Below are 16,047 nucleotides of genomic sequence, written 5' to 3' on the forward strand. Positions count from 1 at the left end.
CTCACTGCCTTCTTGAAGAAATATAATGTATACGAAATGCTTCAGTCTGGTTTTAGACCACATCATTGCACTGAGACTGCACTCGTGAAGGTGGTAAATGACATTTAATGGTGTCAGACCAAGGCTCTGCATCTGTCCTCGAGCTCCTAGACCTTAGTGCTGCTTTTGACTTCATCGATCACCACATTCTTTTGGAGAGATTTGAAACCCTAATTGGTCTACATCAGTGGTTGAGAAACTTTTTATCGTCTTGTACCCCCTCTAGCACCACGGTCAGCGCACTCTCAAATGTTTTTGCCATCATTGTAAGCCTGCCACACACACACAAAACAATACATATATTAAACATAAGAATGAGTGTACGTTTTGGGAAGTGGGAAGTGACAACCTCTTATAGGATAATGACACAAATAATAATATAATAATAATCAGTAATTTTGATCTTTATTTAACCATCTTACATATAAAACCTAATTTTTTCATCGAAAACTGTGAATAACTCACCACAGGTTAATGAAAAGGGTGTGCTTGAAAGGATGTAAATAATTCTTCAATATTCGGTTGTATTAAATATTTTCCCAAACACAGTCTGTGCCTATATTTAGTTTTTATGCAAGTAAGGGCCGAGAATCCACTCTCACATAGGTACGTGGATGCAAAGAGCATCAGTGTCTTAACAGCGCGATTTGCCAAGGCAGGATACTCTGAGCGCAGCCCAATCCAGAAATCTGGTTAAATAATATTTTCACAGAACCACTTGTTGCAATTTCGACGTGGCTCTCTTGTTCAGATATCGGTAAGTAGACTGGAGGCAGGGCATGAAAGGGATAATGAATCCAGTTGTTTGTGTCATCCGTTTTGGGAAAGTACCTGCGTAATTGAGCACCCAACTCACTCAGGTGCTTCGCTATATCACATTTGACATTGTCCGTAAGCTTGAGTTTATTTGCACACACAAAAGTAATACAGTGATGGAAAGACCTGTGTGTTGTCCTTGTTAATGCAGACAGAGAAGTGCTCCAACTTGTTAATCATACCCTCAATTTTGTCCCGCACATTGAATACAGTTTCGGAGAGTCCCTGTAATCCTAGGTTCAGATCATTCAGGCGAGAAAAAAACATCACCCAGATAGGCCAGTCGTGTGGGAAACTCATCATCATGCAAGCGTTCAGACAAGTGAAAATTATGGTCAGCTAAGAAAAATTTAGGCTCATCTCTCAATTAAAAAAAACATGTCAATACTTTGCCCCTTGATAACCAGCGCACTTCTGTATGTTGTGAAAGCGCTACATGGTCGCTGCCCATATCATTGAATAGTGCAGAAAATATATGATAGTTCAGGGGCCTTGCTTTACCAAAGTTAACCATTTTCACTGTAGTGTCCAAAACATATTTCAAGCTGTCAGGCATTCCCTTTGTAGCAAGAGCCTCTCGGTGGATGCTGCAGTGTACCCAAGTGGCGTCGGGAGCAACTGCTTGCACGCGCGTTACAACTCTCCTACGTCTTCCTGTCATGGCTTTTGCTCCATCAGTACAGACACCAACACATCTTGACCACCAAAGTCCGTTTGATGTCACAAAGCTGTCCAGTACTTAAAAAATATCCTCTCCTGTTGCCCTGGTTCCCAGTGTTTTGCAGAAGAGGATGTCTTCCTTAATAGACCCCCCATAAACGTAACGGACATATGCCAGGAGCTGTGCCAGGCCCGCCACGTCTGACTCATCCAGCTGTAACGCATAGATTTCACTGGCTTGTATGCGAAGCAGTAATCGTTTCAAAACATCACTTGCCATGTCACTGATGCATTGTGAAACAGTGCTGTTTCTTGAAGGCATTGTCTGTATAATTTTGTGGGCCTTTTCCCAAAGCATTGTCCCAGCCATATCCTGGCAGGAAGAATTAAGTCCTCCACAATAGTATGGGGCATGCCTGTCCTTGCCACTCGGTAGCTCACCATATAAGATGCTTCTAGCCCCTTCTTATTAATGGTATCTGTTGCTTTTATACATGTCTTACTACTCGAAAGTCGTCTTAATTCTCGCTCAAAAAACTCCTGTGGCTTATTTTTCAAATTGGCATGTTTTGTTTCTAAATGTCTGCGCAAGAGTGAAGGTTTCATCGAGTTGTGAGATAGTACTTTTGCACATATAACATACTGTGGCTGAGGAAAGGCACTACTCCCAATATAAATGAACCTCAAATCAATGTAATTCTCATCATTTTTGCGCCTCTTCGATGGTCCAATGTCCCTGTCTGTTGTTCGGTGCTTTCCCAGGTAAGGAGGCAGTAGCTCTTCTGCTGCATCAGATTCACAACTGTCAGTGTCCATGCTATCTGGTCTAACAACAAGTAGAATTACTGATGCTAGCATTGGATGTGCTCGTGGAAGCAGAACAACTTGTGTCATTGACAGGTGCAGGTGTAGTACTGCTGGTAGTATTAGTACTACCAGTACAGCTGGTATGTGTCTCTATGGATGCGGGCCTTACTTTTTTTAAGCACTAATTCTCTCTCTCCATCTCCACCCCTCCCTCCTCCCCCAGGAGGAACTGAGCCCTGGGATAATGCCTCAGGACTACCTGGCCTGATGACTCTTGCCTGTCCCCTGTCCACCTGGTCGTGCTGCTGCTCCAGTTTCAACTGTTCTGCCTGCGGCTATAGAACCTTGACCAGTTCACTACCTTGTCCCAGACCTGCCGTTTTCAACTCTCTCTCTACCGCACCTGCTGTCTCTACCTCTGAGTGCTCGGCTATGAAAAGCCAACTGACATTTACTCCTGTGGTACTGACATGTTGCACCCTCTACAACGACGGTCCTTATTATTTGACCCTGCTGGTCATCTATGAACGTTTGAACATCTTGAAGAACAGTCTGGCCTTAATGGCCATGTACTTTTGTAATCTCCACCCGGCACAGCCAGAAGAGGACTGGTCACCCCTCAGAGCCTGGTTCCTCTCTAGAGTTTTTCCTAGCCACCGTGCTTCTACATCTGCATTGCTTGCTGTTTGGTGTTTTAGGCTGGGTTTCTGTATAGCACTTGGTGACATCTGCTGATGTAAAAAGGGCTTTATAAATACATTTGATTGATTGATTAGTTTTGATATTGTGATCCACAAGAATGGGGAGTAGTTACAGGCCTGTCCCTGAAGGGTGCGATAAGAAACCCCAGATGTTTACCATAGGATACCAACTAAAGGTGAAGTCTGTAACTGCTTTCCCCTGTAACCTTTCTCTTGGTTTCTTCACAGATGTTGTACATATGTCCCATACTCTACACTCTACGACAAACCACTTAGATAATTTTAGAGGTAAATAGTTAAAGAAAATAGATGAATGTATTCAACATGTAATGATGTGAAGCTGAATGAAACTCTAGACTTTAACCTGGAAACCCACTTCCCCAGTTACAGCTTTGAAACTCCTCCCATCTCTGGTCAGTGGTAATAAATAATGCAAATAAATCAAAAGTTATTTGTACTATGCGTCGAATACAACAGTGAAATGCTTACTTACAAGCCCTTAACCAACAATGCGGTTTTAAGAAAATACACACAAAAAATTAAAATATATATTGTATATACAAATAACTTAATAAATAAGTTACAAAAATAATTTACAAAAAGAAAAGCAAGTGAAAAAAAGTAAAAAATAATGACAAAAATAAACAATAGACAAACACAAACAAACCACACAACACAACACGCACACACACACAAACAACACACACATAATACAGTACATGAACAATAGACCTGATACACATGACATACTGTATACAGACAAATTGAAATACAACACAATAACAAACATATATATGTAGACAGTAGCTAACTAAATATATTCCTCATAACAGAACCATCTGATGTGTGGTGTGTGTGTGAGAGAGAAAGAGAGAGAGAGAGAGAGAGAGAAGTGAGGGGTGGCTGGAGATGTCCATTTCCATTGTGCCCCAACAGAGGTTAGCTGGCTTGGCTTGCCACCTTACAACTGAGCAAAGGTTTGAGGGAAGTCCTACACTTACGTATTTATCTATTTTTACAATTCTCTAGAATATTTCTCTGCTTTTCTGTGTACGGTGAAGAGGTGTGATCTTAGCATGATGTGGTGTGATCTAAGCAGACTGTCATCATATAGGAAGTAGAGGGTTTGTTAGAAGGACTGTAGTTGTAGAGAAAGTCACTTGTCTGTGGGGACAGAATGGAGCACACCTTGCTCTGTTTGCTACTATGTAAGTACTGAGTTTGTTTATGAACACTAATTATCTCATTTACTAAGAATTTAAGGGGAAAAGGAATAAGACATTAATCGATATGAAGACAGTTTCATGCTTTAGCTTTGTTTTTGGTGTTTTAGCCCTTATTGGGAAAATATTAGTAAATGGCACTCAAAGGAAATATCAGCAAATATGGTGTAGAAAGTAACCATTCTACATTGATGTTGCATCACTGTGAGAACCTGAGCTTGTATAGCCGATGCCATGCAGACCAGGTTAGTGTGGTGGTGTGCATTTAACCAGCTCATCACTCAGGAACTAAAGAGTGGTGCTAACTCAGTGGTTGCGAAATATGCTGTCAATGACAATGAATATAAAATGCAATATTTGTTGGATGTGTTGTAGTATCAAGTTGTGATTATTGTAAATGGTTGAGGGTTCCTTCGCTACAGTTATATTAAACTGAGATGAGTGGTATTTTGGTGTTTTTGGTCTCTGTACACTCTCTGTGTGCAGAACATGAGAAGTCAGCGGCCATTTAATGCTGCAGTCCGTAATTCAAACTACAACAAAATGGCCACCCTGACACTTTTTGTGGTATATGGCTGAGGGATGGGGCTAAGGAAATTCATTCATCTACATTGTTTACAATAGTTGTCATAACATAACCATATATTTTGGTTTATGATGGGATAAGACAGTTGAGGGAATTAAAAGTTATACTCTTCAAGAATAAATGCCTATAATTAATTGAAAGATCCAACATGTGTGTAGAAATCTTAGATTGCACCTTTAAAATAAATTACAGGATGGATTTGGTAATCAGTAACATGAATATGGCGTGTTGTTATTTATTTCTATCTAATATTGGAGCAATGTGACTTTCTTTGTTGTAGTGCTGAGTACACACATCTACTCTGGACACTCTGAAGATGATGGTAGATATTTGTACACTTGATCAAGCCTTCATCTCTTAATGCTTCATCAAATGTTTTATTTGTAATTTTTAAAGCTGCTTTTGGATAGACATATTTTGTGTTTTGAGTGTTTCAAAATAACATGTGTAAAGAAATTGTTTCATTCTGGTTTTATGTTTTTCAGGACAGGCAAAGGCTGTTCTGACCATACGCCCCAAATCCTCCCAGATATTCAGTGGAGAGTCTGTCACTTTCAGATGTAACATACAGAGGGGAAAAGTCACTGACTGGGAATACACATGGCGCAAGGATGTTGTAGACTTATTCAGTAGGAAGCATAAATATGAGATCAGTGAGGTTAATATTTCAAACAGTGGTAACTACTGGTGTCTGGGTAGACATATTGATCAGAAGAAGGATTCTAAGTGGAGTGATGCAGTCACACTGACGGTGACAGGTAAGTCATCTTATCTCTCATTCACATCAGTGCCTCCATACACATAACCACTTGACATTGGGCCCCATTTTAAGGATTCTATTTTGTCATTTTAGTTGCAGTTCAGATTCTTCCGTTATTTTATTCTCATTTCATGTAATAATTGAAGAAATATGTTGTACGGTACTAAGATCATACTTTTAACTGATTGGTGCACTACCTGTATTTGTCTTCTTGAACTGTTTCCACAGCTCTGCCTACAGCCTCAGTGAAGATGGTCACTACCCAGGAGACACTGTATCCCAGAGACACAGTCAAGCTGCAGTGTGACATATCAAACTACACAGGCTGGACGTACCACTGGTTAATGAATAAAGAACTGCTTTCCAGTCAGACCAGTAAAACAAGCACCATCTCTCTCTCTGACCAGGCTGGTCAGTACCAGTGTCAGGGGACAAGGACAAAACGGCCCCAAAATTCATATCTCAGCTCATCTCTCCACATTAGCGTCACAGGTGAGCTCGCTATTAACCTTCAATCACTGTCTGAAATTTCTGAAATTTAAGCGAATGAGGAAAATCTAAATATACTGTATAGACTGTAAATTCTAACTGAATGGAGTCAACATACCCCTATTTAAAATAAACTTTAATCAAAACTTAACAGTAAGTGTTAAATTATTATAAATGACCAAGCATGTATCCAGATGTTTTGATATTCTGCTCTCTGTTTTCTTAGCTCTTCCTGAAACTACACTGACCGTAAATCCAAACCCAGCATATAAAGGAGAGACAGTAACTCTGACGTGTTCAGTGGGGTCTGACAGTGGCTGGAGCTATACATGGCACAAAGACAACACTAAGAAAGTAGTGACCTTGTCTGACAGACACACTACAACAGGAGCCACCTTCACCATCAGTAGAGCTGCTGAGTCTGACCAGGGTCTCTACTGGTGTCAGGGAGAGATCCAGTCCAGATCCATATCATCAATCATCAGTGATCCTGTCACTATCACTGTGAAAGGTGAGTAATTGTGTGTCTGTGTGTGTGTGTGTGTGTGTGTGTGTGTGTGTGTGTGTGTGTGTGTGTGTGTGTGTGTGTGTGTGTGTGTGTGTGTGTGTGTGTGTGTGTGTGTGTGCGTGTGTGTGTAGAAATGTGTATTAATGTTTTTCTTTGTCCACTACTTTATTTATTTTCTACAACTACCTCAGAGTCTGATGGTGATTTGCTGTTCTCTCTCCAGGCGTAAATCCTGGACCCTCTACATCAGTCCTAGTAGGAGTGGTTGTGGGCCTGGTTGTTGCTGGTGTTCTACTGGCCATTCTCCTGGTACTGCTGTGTCGATATAAAAAAGCCAAAGGTGAGACTTTTATCAATTCTCATTTGTCTTTTTGGTTCATGTTTAGGAGAAAAGTGTCTAATAACAAAATAATAAAACAGTAATGACTTGATACAGTATAATAGTATGCATTTCTCATTACAGATTCCTGTTGCAACAGAATATTCTCGTGAGTACACCTGTCTTTCAACTACGTTCCTTTTCATACAGTAAAATATAATCTGTGTGTTTCATGAGTATCTCTCTCCCTGTAGGCCCCCCCAGCCCCAGAGCACCAACCTGGACCCCCAACAGGACCAAGGATCTACCCAGAGCCAGGCTCCTGATGCTGGGTATACACATCTACAGCATGGTCAGTCTCTCATCCCAGACCACTGTCACTTTCCTCTCTGTAACATCACATTCTGACTTTTCACCATTCACTTTATATATATGTTACCGTACTCTATGTCCCTAGGCAAGCTGAGGGAAAACCAACCTATTAATCTTTCTCTCTCTTCTTTGACCAACAGATGGCGCTAACATCTATGATACAATCACACCCTCAGACAATGATGACAATGGTACTGGGAAAGGGAAAGGGGGATACCTAGTCAGTTGTAGATGAATGCCTTCAAATAAAATATGTCTTCCCCATTTAACCCAACCCCTCTGAATCAGAGAGATGCGGTTGGCTGCTTTAATCGACATCCACATCTTTGGCGCCTGGGGAACAGTGGGTTAACTGCTTTGCTCAGGGGCCGAACGATAGATTTTTAGCTTGTCAACTCAGGGATTCGATCCAGCATCCTTTTGGTTACTGGCCCAGCAATCTTTTGGTTACTAACCACAAGGCTACCTGTATGTTAAATTTAGCATGAATACAGTATAGAGTTGTTGTTGCTGTTGTTCTTCATATGTTTAATATAACTAGCATACTAACATTAAGTAGAGATATTAGTGTATTACCTATATATTTCAGATGCTGGTACTGCTACTGCTGGATCAAGTGATGTGATGTACGCACAGATTCAACTCAAACAGTTGGACAAGAAAAAGAAAAGTAACTTTCAATTGTCACATAAATTAATATAAAATGTAGCAATGTTTTTTAGTCATCAAAATTGATAGAAACGTACAAATTCTCTCCTCCTCCTCAGAAATGACAGCTGATCCAAAAGAAAATCCAGTCTATTCTGCGGTGAAGACAGGGAAGACCACAGGTGAGACCCATTCTACAGGTTGGTGGTCAGTGAAATTTAAATGTATGATTTTGGAGTTTCAAAAAATATTCAGAATAATCTAATTCCTTAATTTGTTGACTGGAAATGTCAATTTTCAGCAGCAACTGGACTTGTTGATGTGACCTATGCTGAGGTTAACCTTAAACAGAAGGCCAAAGCCAAGAAGAAGAAAGGTAAGATTGGACATCCCTCCTTCCATATTCCCCCTGTCATGACGTTGCCCTCTTTGGGTACAGCGAGCACAGTTAACCTGTTAGGGCTAGGGGGCAGCATTTGCACGTCTGGATAAAAAAAATGTACCCGATTTAATCTGGTTACTAATCCTACCCAGTAACTAGAATATGCATATACTTATTATATATGGATAGAAAACACTCTAAAGTTTCTAAAACTGTTTGAATGGTGTCTGTGAGTATAACAGAACTCATTTGGCAGGCAAAACCCTGAGACATTTTCTGACAGGAAGTGGATACCTGATGTGTTGTATTACCTTTAAACCTATCCCATTGAAAAACACAGGGGCTGAGGAATATTTTGGCACTTCCTATTGCTTCCACTAGATGTCACCAGCCTTTACAAAGTGTTTTGAGTCTTCTGGAGGGAGATCTGACCGAACAAGGGCCATGGAACGATGATGTCCCATTAGACACCTGGCGCGCGAGTTCATGTTGGGTACCCTCGTTCCAATACGTTATAAAAGAGTATGCATTCGTCCACCTTGAATATTATTCATGTTCTGGTTAACCTCTATGTGACCGGCGGGACGAATTCGTCCCACCTACGTAACATCCACTGCCAGCCTGTGGCGCGATTTTCAAAATCTTCAAAATCCTATTACTTCAATTTCTCAAACATATGACTATTTTACAGCCATTTAAAGATAAGACTCTCGTTAATCTAACCACACTGTCCGATTTCAAAAAGGCTTTACAACGAAAGCAAAACATTAGATTATGTCAGCAGAGTACCAAGCCAGAAATAATCAGACACCCATTTTTCAAGCCAGCATATAATGTCACCAAAACCCAGAAGACAGCTAAATGCAGCACTCACCTTTGATGATCTTCATCAGATGACAACCCTAGGACATTATGTTATACAATACATGCATGTTTTGTTCAATCAAGTTCATATTTATATCAAAAACCAGCTTTTTACATTAGCATGTGACGTTCAGAACTAGCATACCCCCGCAAACTTACGGGGAATTCGCTAACATTTTACTAAATTACTCACGATAAACGTTCACAAAAAGCATAACAATTATTTTAAGAATTATAGATACAGACCTCCTCTATGCACTCGATATGTCCGATTTTAAAATAGCTTTTTGGTGAAAGCACATTTTGCAATATTCTAAGTATATAGCCCAGGCATCACGGGCTCGCTATTTAGACACCCGGCAAGTTTAGCACTCACCATAATCATATTTACTATTATAAAAATGTCATTACCTTTTGTTGTCTTCGTCAGAATGCACACCCAGGACGTCTACTTCAATAACAAATGTTGGTTTGGTCCAAAATAATCCATCGTTATATCCGAATAGCGGCGTTTTGTTCGTGCGTTCCAGACACTATCCGAAATAGTAAAGAAGTGTCCGCGCTTGGCGCAATTCCTGACAATAAAATTCAAAGTATTCAATTGCCGTCGGTCGAAGCATGTCAACCGCTGTTTAAAATCAATTTTTACGTCATTTTTCTCGTAGAAAAGCGGTAAAATTCCGACAGGGAATCTCCTTTTCGGCAAACAGAGGAAAAAATCCCAAAGGGGGGGGTCGGGGTCGGCCCGCATAAGCTAGTGTCTCTTGATGGGCCACTTGAGAAAGGCGATAATGTGTTTCAGCCTGGGGCTGGAATGACGACATTCTCTTTTTCCCGGGCTATGAGAGCCTATGGACGACGTGGGAAGTGTCACGTTAGAGCAGAGATCCTTAGTAAATGATAGAGATGGCAAAGAAGTTCCAGAAATGGTCAGACAGGCCACTTCCTGTAAAGGAATCTCTCAGGTTTTGACCTGCCATTTGAGTTCTGTTATACTCACAGACACCATTCAAACAGTTTTAGAAAATTTAGGGTGTTTTCTATCCATATGTAATAAGTATATGCATATTCTAGTTACTGAGTAGGAGTGGTAACCAGATTAAATCGGGTATGTTTTTTATCCAGCCGTGTCAATGCTGCCCCCTAGCCCTAACAGGTTAAAAAAGGCCCTAATGATTTATGCTATACAACGTTTGACATGTTTGAACGAACGTAAATATATTTTTTCCCCTCGTTCATGACAGAAGTCCGGCTGGCTTAGATCATGTGCTAACAAGACGGAGATTTTTGGACATAAATGATGAGCTTTTTTGAACAAAACTACATTCGTTATGGACCTGTGATACCTGGAAGTGACATCTGATGAAGAGAATCAAAGGTAATGGATTATTTACATAGTATTTTCGATTTTAGATCTCCCCAACATGACGTCTAGTCTGTATCGCAACGCGTATTTTTCTGGGCGCAGTGCTCAGATTATTGCAAAGTGTGATTTCCCAGTAAGGTTATTTTTAAATCTGGCAAGTTGATTGCGTTCAAGAGATGTAAATCTATAATTCTTTAAATGACAATATAATATTTTACCAATGTTTTCTAATTTTAATTATTTAATTTGTGACGCTGACTTGACTGCCGGTTATTGGAGGGAAACGATTTCCTCAACATCAATGCCATAGTAAAACGCTGTTTTTGGATATAAATATGAACTTGATAGAACTAAAAATGCATGCATTGTCTAACATAATGTCCTAGGAGTGTCATCTGATGGAGATTGTAAAAGGTTAGTGCATCATTTTAGCTGGTTTTATGGTTTTGGTGACCCTGTCTTTGACTTGACAAAACATTACACACAACTCTTGTAAATGTACTGTCCTAACATACTCTAAATTTATGCTTTCGCCGTAAAACCTTTTTGAAATCGTAAAACGTGGTTAGATTAAGGAGATGTTTATCTTTCAAAGGGTGTAAAATAGTTGTATGTTTGAAAAATTTGAATTTTGACATTTATTTGGATTCAAATTTGCCGCTCTTGAAATGCACCTGCTGTTGATGGAGTGCACCACGGGTGGCACGCTAGCGTCCCACCTAGCCCATAGAGGTTAACCCCCTCCCCCTGCACCTCCCCCTGCACTTCTTCACCATCTCCCTCTGTCTCCTACACCCATTCTGCTGTGGTCAGAAGGGGTCGTAAATTCCTAAGAAAATGTCCTGCCTCATGGCCACAGTATAAAGAGACAGAGTGTTTTCATAGAGAGACAATGGAATTCTTCCACCTCACAAAACTGGGGAACTGAATGACATTTATGTTCTGGAGAAGGTATAAAAGATCGGTGAAGAATCCAGCTACAAACTGGTCTGTTTGGTTCAATTTTGTGAAACTCTTGAGAGACAATACGGTTATATTACCATAATAATGTTTATATACTAGACTCAGCTATGAGACTTACATCTAAATGGTTGTATAAAATTAATGAATAAGGAGAAAGCTATTTGGAATATGTTGGGATGCTTGTAAGATGTTAATGTGAGAGAATTGTATTTTCTGTTTAAAGTTTTACCAAGTCATCGGCATGCCCCCAGGGACACAGACAGGTCCTGGCATCATGTGACAGCCTTTTCTACGTTCAGTATATAAACCCCCACCCAGGGTTTCTTTCCGTAGACCAGGCCTCCACTCCATTACGAGTTGGCTAATAGGTTTGACCATGCATCCCTCTACTGAACTTTAACCATACCACGTGGTTAAACTATTAGACTATCGATACAGAATAAGATATTAATTACTAGTCTGCAGCTAGGAATTCGGTATCATTGAACGCGAAGACCGACGAAACATCCATTCTATAACGACATTAATGAATGTCACTTTGAAAGATCCATTCTAACCGAGAGAGAGAACGCGAGGACATAACTCTCCAACAGAACCAAACTTTTCAACAAAGATCCCGACGACACACTAAGCGTAAATATATATTGATTGCAATTGTTCCCGAATGAGTGAGCGTTCATTGTGCAAAGGATTAGCATTTCAATTGTTAATATTTATCAACTCTGTAGTGTCTTCTCCGCTGCCCCCACCCCCCTTTTGTTTAACCTGTTATGGCTAGGGGCAGTATTTTCACGGCTGGATAAAAAACGTACCCGATTTAATCTGGTTACTACTCCTGCCCAGTAACTAGAATATGCATATAATTATTGGCTTTGGATAGAAAACACCCTAAAGTTTCTAAAACTGTTTGAATGGTGTCTGTGAGTATAACAGAACTCATATGGCAGGCAAAAACCTGAGAAGATTTCATGCAGGAAGTGGCCTGTCTGACAAGGTGTCGTTCTTCTTGTCTCTGTTTATTGAAGAGTGAGGATCTTAGCTGTCCCGTGACACTTCCTACGGCTGCCATAGGTTCTCAGAAGGCGGCAAAACGCTGAATCGTGGCTTTGCAGGCTCTGGCTGAAACAAAGTAGCGCGTTTGGATAGTGGCTGGTTACAGTACTGTGAGACTCAGGCTCGTGCCCGCGTCGACCGAAAGCTTTGTTTTCTTTCCTCTGTTTAGTTAAATGGACATTCCCGGTCGGAATATTATCGCTTTTTTACGAGAAAAATGGCATAAAAATTGATTTTAAACAGCGGTTGACATGCTTCGAAGTACGGTAATGGAATATTTAGATTTATTTTGTCACGAATTGCGCCATGCGCGCGACCCTGATTTACCATTCGGATAGTGTCTGGGACGCACAAACAAAACGACGCTATTCGGATATAACGATGGATTATTTTGGACCAAACCAACATTTGTTATTGAAGTAGCAGTCCTGGGAGTGCATTCTGACGAAGACAACAAAAGGTAATCAAACTTTTATAATAGTAAATCTGATATTGGTGAGTGCTAAACTTGCCGGGTGTCTAAATAGCTAGCCCGTGATGGCTGGGCTATGTACTTAGAATATTGCAAAATGTGCTTTCACCAAAAAGCTATTTTAAAATCGGACATATCGAGTGCATAGAGGAGTTCTGTATCTATAATTCTTAAAATAATTGTTATGCTTTTTGTGAACGTTTATCGTGAGTAATTTAGTAAATTGTTAGCAAATTCCCCGGGAAGTTTGCGGGGGTATGCTAGTTCTGAACGTCACATGCTAATGTAAAAAGCAGTTTTTTGATATAAATATGAACTTGATTGAACAAAACATGCATGTATTGTATAACATAATGTCCTAGGGTTGTCATCTGATGAAGATCATCAAAGGTTAGTGCTGCATTTAGCTGTCTTCTGGGTTTTTGTGACATTATATGCTTGCTTGAAAAATGGGTGTCTGATTATTTCTGGCTTGGTACTCTGCTGACATAATCTAATGTTTTGCTTTCGCTGTAAAGCCTTTTTGAAATCGGACAGTGTGGTTAGATAAAGGAGAGTCTTGTCTTTAAAATGCTGTGAAATAGTCATATGTTTGAAAAATTGAAGTTTTTGTATTTTTGAGGAATTTGTAATTCGCGCCACACCTATCATTGGATATTGGAGCAGGTGTTCCGCTAGCGGAACGTCTAGATGTAAGAGGTTAACAAGCCGCCATGCCGGTTTAGCCCACTAGGGCACATTCCTCTACCATTTCTTCGTAACGATACCTACTGTTTATATGCCTTTCTGTGAATTATTTAGTTTAGTAAATAAATGATTTTAAGACAATTGTTGCATGGATGACTCATAGTGAAGACTGGGTTCGTGCAGATAACCAACAATTTGCGACGTTTGGAATGAGACTGGCGTGAGGTAAACTAACATATCATTAATCAGGGGACTCATGGATCAGATATTATAATATCTGAAAGTTATATTAGGAAAATTATAACTTTGTAATCTGAATATTTTCCTTGGTGCCCCGACCTTCTAGTTAATTACAGTTACACGATTAATCAGTTTAATCGCGTAATAATAATTACAGAGAGTTATTTGATAAACATGTCTTCAAGTTAATGATGCCAAAGACACGACACCCCTATCATAACCTCACACCTCTGACCCCAAATTGACTCGCTGTATAATATTCTGTATATAACTGTTATATTATTCTGATGTTTTATCCTCACCCCTTACAGAAACAGCAACCCCACCTGAGGCAGATTTGGTCTATTCTCAATTGAAGCCATGTACAGCCCCAGGTAAGACTAATAGCCATAAGCTATTGATACTTAGTATGATACTAATATGGAACTAATTCTCTGATATCAAAGTATAATGTATCTATTTAAAGTATGTCTCTTTGTTTAATTCTTAAGAGTTTATTTGACTGCATGTCGAAAAACAACTTTGTGTGGTGATATGTTGCAGGTACTTGAGGGGGTAAGGGATGGAGGGATGGATGGATGGAGGGAAGGATGGAGGGACAGAAGGATGGAAGGACACACCATCAGAAGAGCAGAAGGAACCCAGAACATGGATGTTGTACGCTCAACACACACAAGCAAACACACATGCACAAACACACACGCAATAACACCTTGTACATCAAGGAGTTCTCACTTATTTTATTTACTTATTTTATTGTATTTCAACATGGTTAAATTGTGTTTCACTGTAACAGCTTTTTTTAACAATATGGTACATCGTCGTATTGTGTATTGAGTTTATTGTTGATTTATTCAGATGATAGAATAACGTATTTGTTTTTGAATTTCCCAAAAAGTACTATTCCCGTTTTCTTCTAATCACCTGTACTTTTACAATATCTTTGCGTTGTGCTTTTTTAATAAACTATTTTTCATCCACCAGATGTCATGAGTGTTTTCTTACAGTAAATGGATAATGTCATCAACTTTTCCATAAAACCTAATCTGGTCAAAACTCCTTTAAGCCTAGTATAGATCTCAGGCTCCATAATGTGTGAGTTATTTCCGCATCCATTTTTGGACTTAATTATATCTACCCATTGAATCTTGAAGAATATAACATAAATGCCCCTTGAGCAAAGTTCAAATGTCGTACCCCATCAGCTGAAGACCCATTGAGATTTTCAGAATTACTTTTTGTGGAAGAGTGTGCCTGAAAAGAACAGTTCTTCTCAGTTTTATGATGTCATACTCTGCAGGAGTTCTGAGGATCTAGTAACATACGTATGAATGACCACCAGTTCTCCCATATTGCCTCCTCATCCTACAGAAAGGTCATGAATAATGACATTAGTTGTGTATGACTCTGACTGCTATTTTTAGTGTCCCTGCATGGTCTGGAAGGTCACTGTTTTAGTTATGGCGTTTCTGTGTCTATGTGGTCAGACAGACAGCCGGCAGCCAGGTCATTGTCACTGCTCCTGAGAAACAGTCACAGGAAGTGGCATCACCACAAGATGTTACCTGAAACGTAGAAGGGGGGCTTCTATCAGTAACCTGGGACCCATTACCTTCTGAAAAATTTGGCAGGTGTTTCATGTACCTCAGCCACACTGACCTATGAGCAGGCAGAAGAAGTCATGCAAACACTTCTGCAGGCATATGAAGCCAAGATGAAACTGCACAGAACCTGTTATGACATTTTTGCTCTCTCTCGCTCGCTCTCTCCAACACCTCCCCATCACACTCTCTCTCCCCCTCGCTCTTTGTCTTTCTTTCTCTGTCTCTGTCTCTCAATCTCGCTCTCTGTCTCACTCTCTCTCTTCCGAGCCCTCTATCTCCCTCCTTTCTCTTTCTCTGCAACATTGAGTGGTCTGCTCATAAAGTAACAAAGCTACCGGTATCTGTGAAACACCATGACCATTAACCACACAACCAGCAGCAGCTAGGAAACACATGCTCCAAAACCACCACCATCAGACTGATCAACACAGTGACAGACCCCAAACACACCCACACCTCATCATCTAACTCTCTAGCTGAGTGAAGGG

General features: G+C 40.2%; 1 protein-coding gene across 2 annotated transcripts; it reads left to right on the forward strand.

The window, feature by feature from the left end:
• Positions 1–3,963: 3,963 nt before the first annotated feature.
• Positions 3,964–14,935, forward strand: LOC106609007 (Fc receptor-like protein 4). Of its 2 annotated transcripts, none has more exons than XM_045721788.1 (14): positions 3,964–4,231; positions 5,113–5,154; positions 5,318–5,590; positions 5,821–6,084; positions 6,308–6,592; positions 6,813–6,929; positions 7,053–7,077; positions 7,163–7,260; positions 7,421–7,471; positions 7,870–7,950; positions 8,048–8,110; positions 8,233–8,304; positions 14,267–14,329; positions 14,499–14,935. In XM_045721788.1, the coding sequence occupies exons 1-14, from the start codon at positions 4,201–4,203 to the stop codon at positions 14,504–14,506; spliced, it is 1,473 nt and encodes a 490-aa protein (XP_045577744.1). In that variant the 5' UTR covers positions 3,964–4,200; the 3' UTR covers positions 14,507–14,935. The 2 variants fall into 2 exon arrangements, with proteins under 2 accessions (XP_045577744.1, XP_014062805.1); XM_014207330.2 differs by having other exon boundaries at positions 3,965–4,231; positions 8,230–8,304.
• The last annotated feature ends 1,112 nt before the right edge of the window (positions 14,936–16,047 follow it).

The sequence above is a fragment of the Salmo salar genome, chromosome ssa07, assembly GCF_905237065.1.
Source record: "Salmo salar chromosome ssa07, Ssal_v3.1, whole genome shotgun sequence".
Classification (NCBI taxonomy): Eukaryota; Metazoa; Chordata; class Actinopteri; order Salmoniformes; family Salmonidae; genus Salmo; species Salmo salar.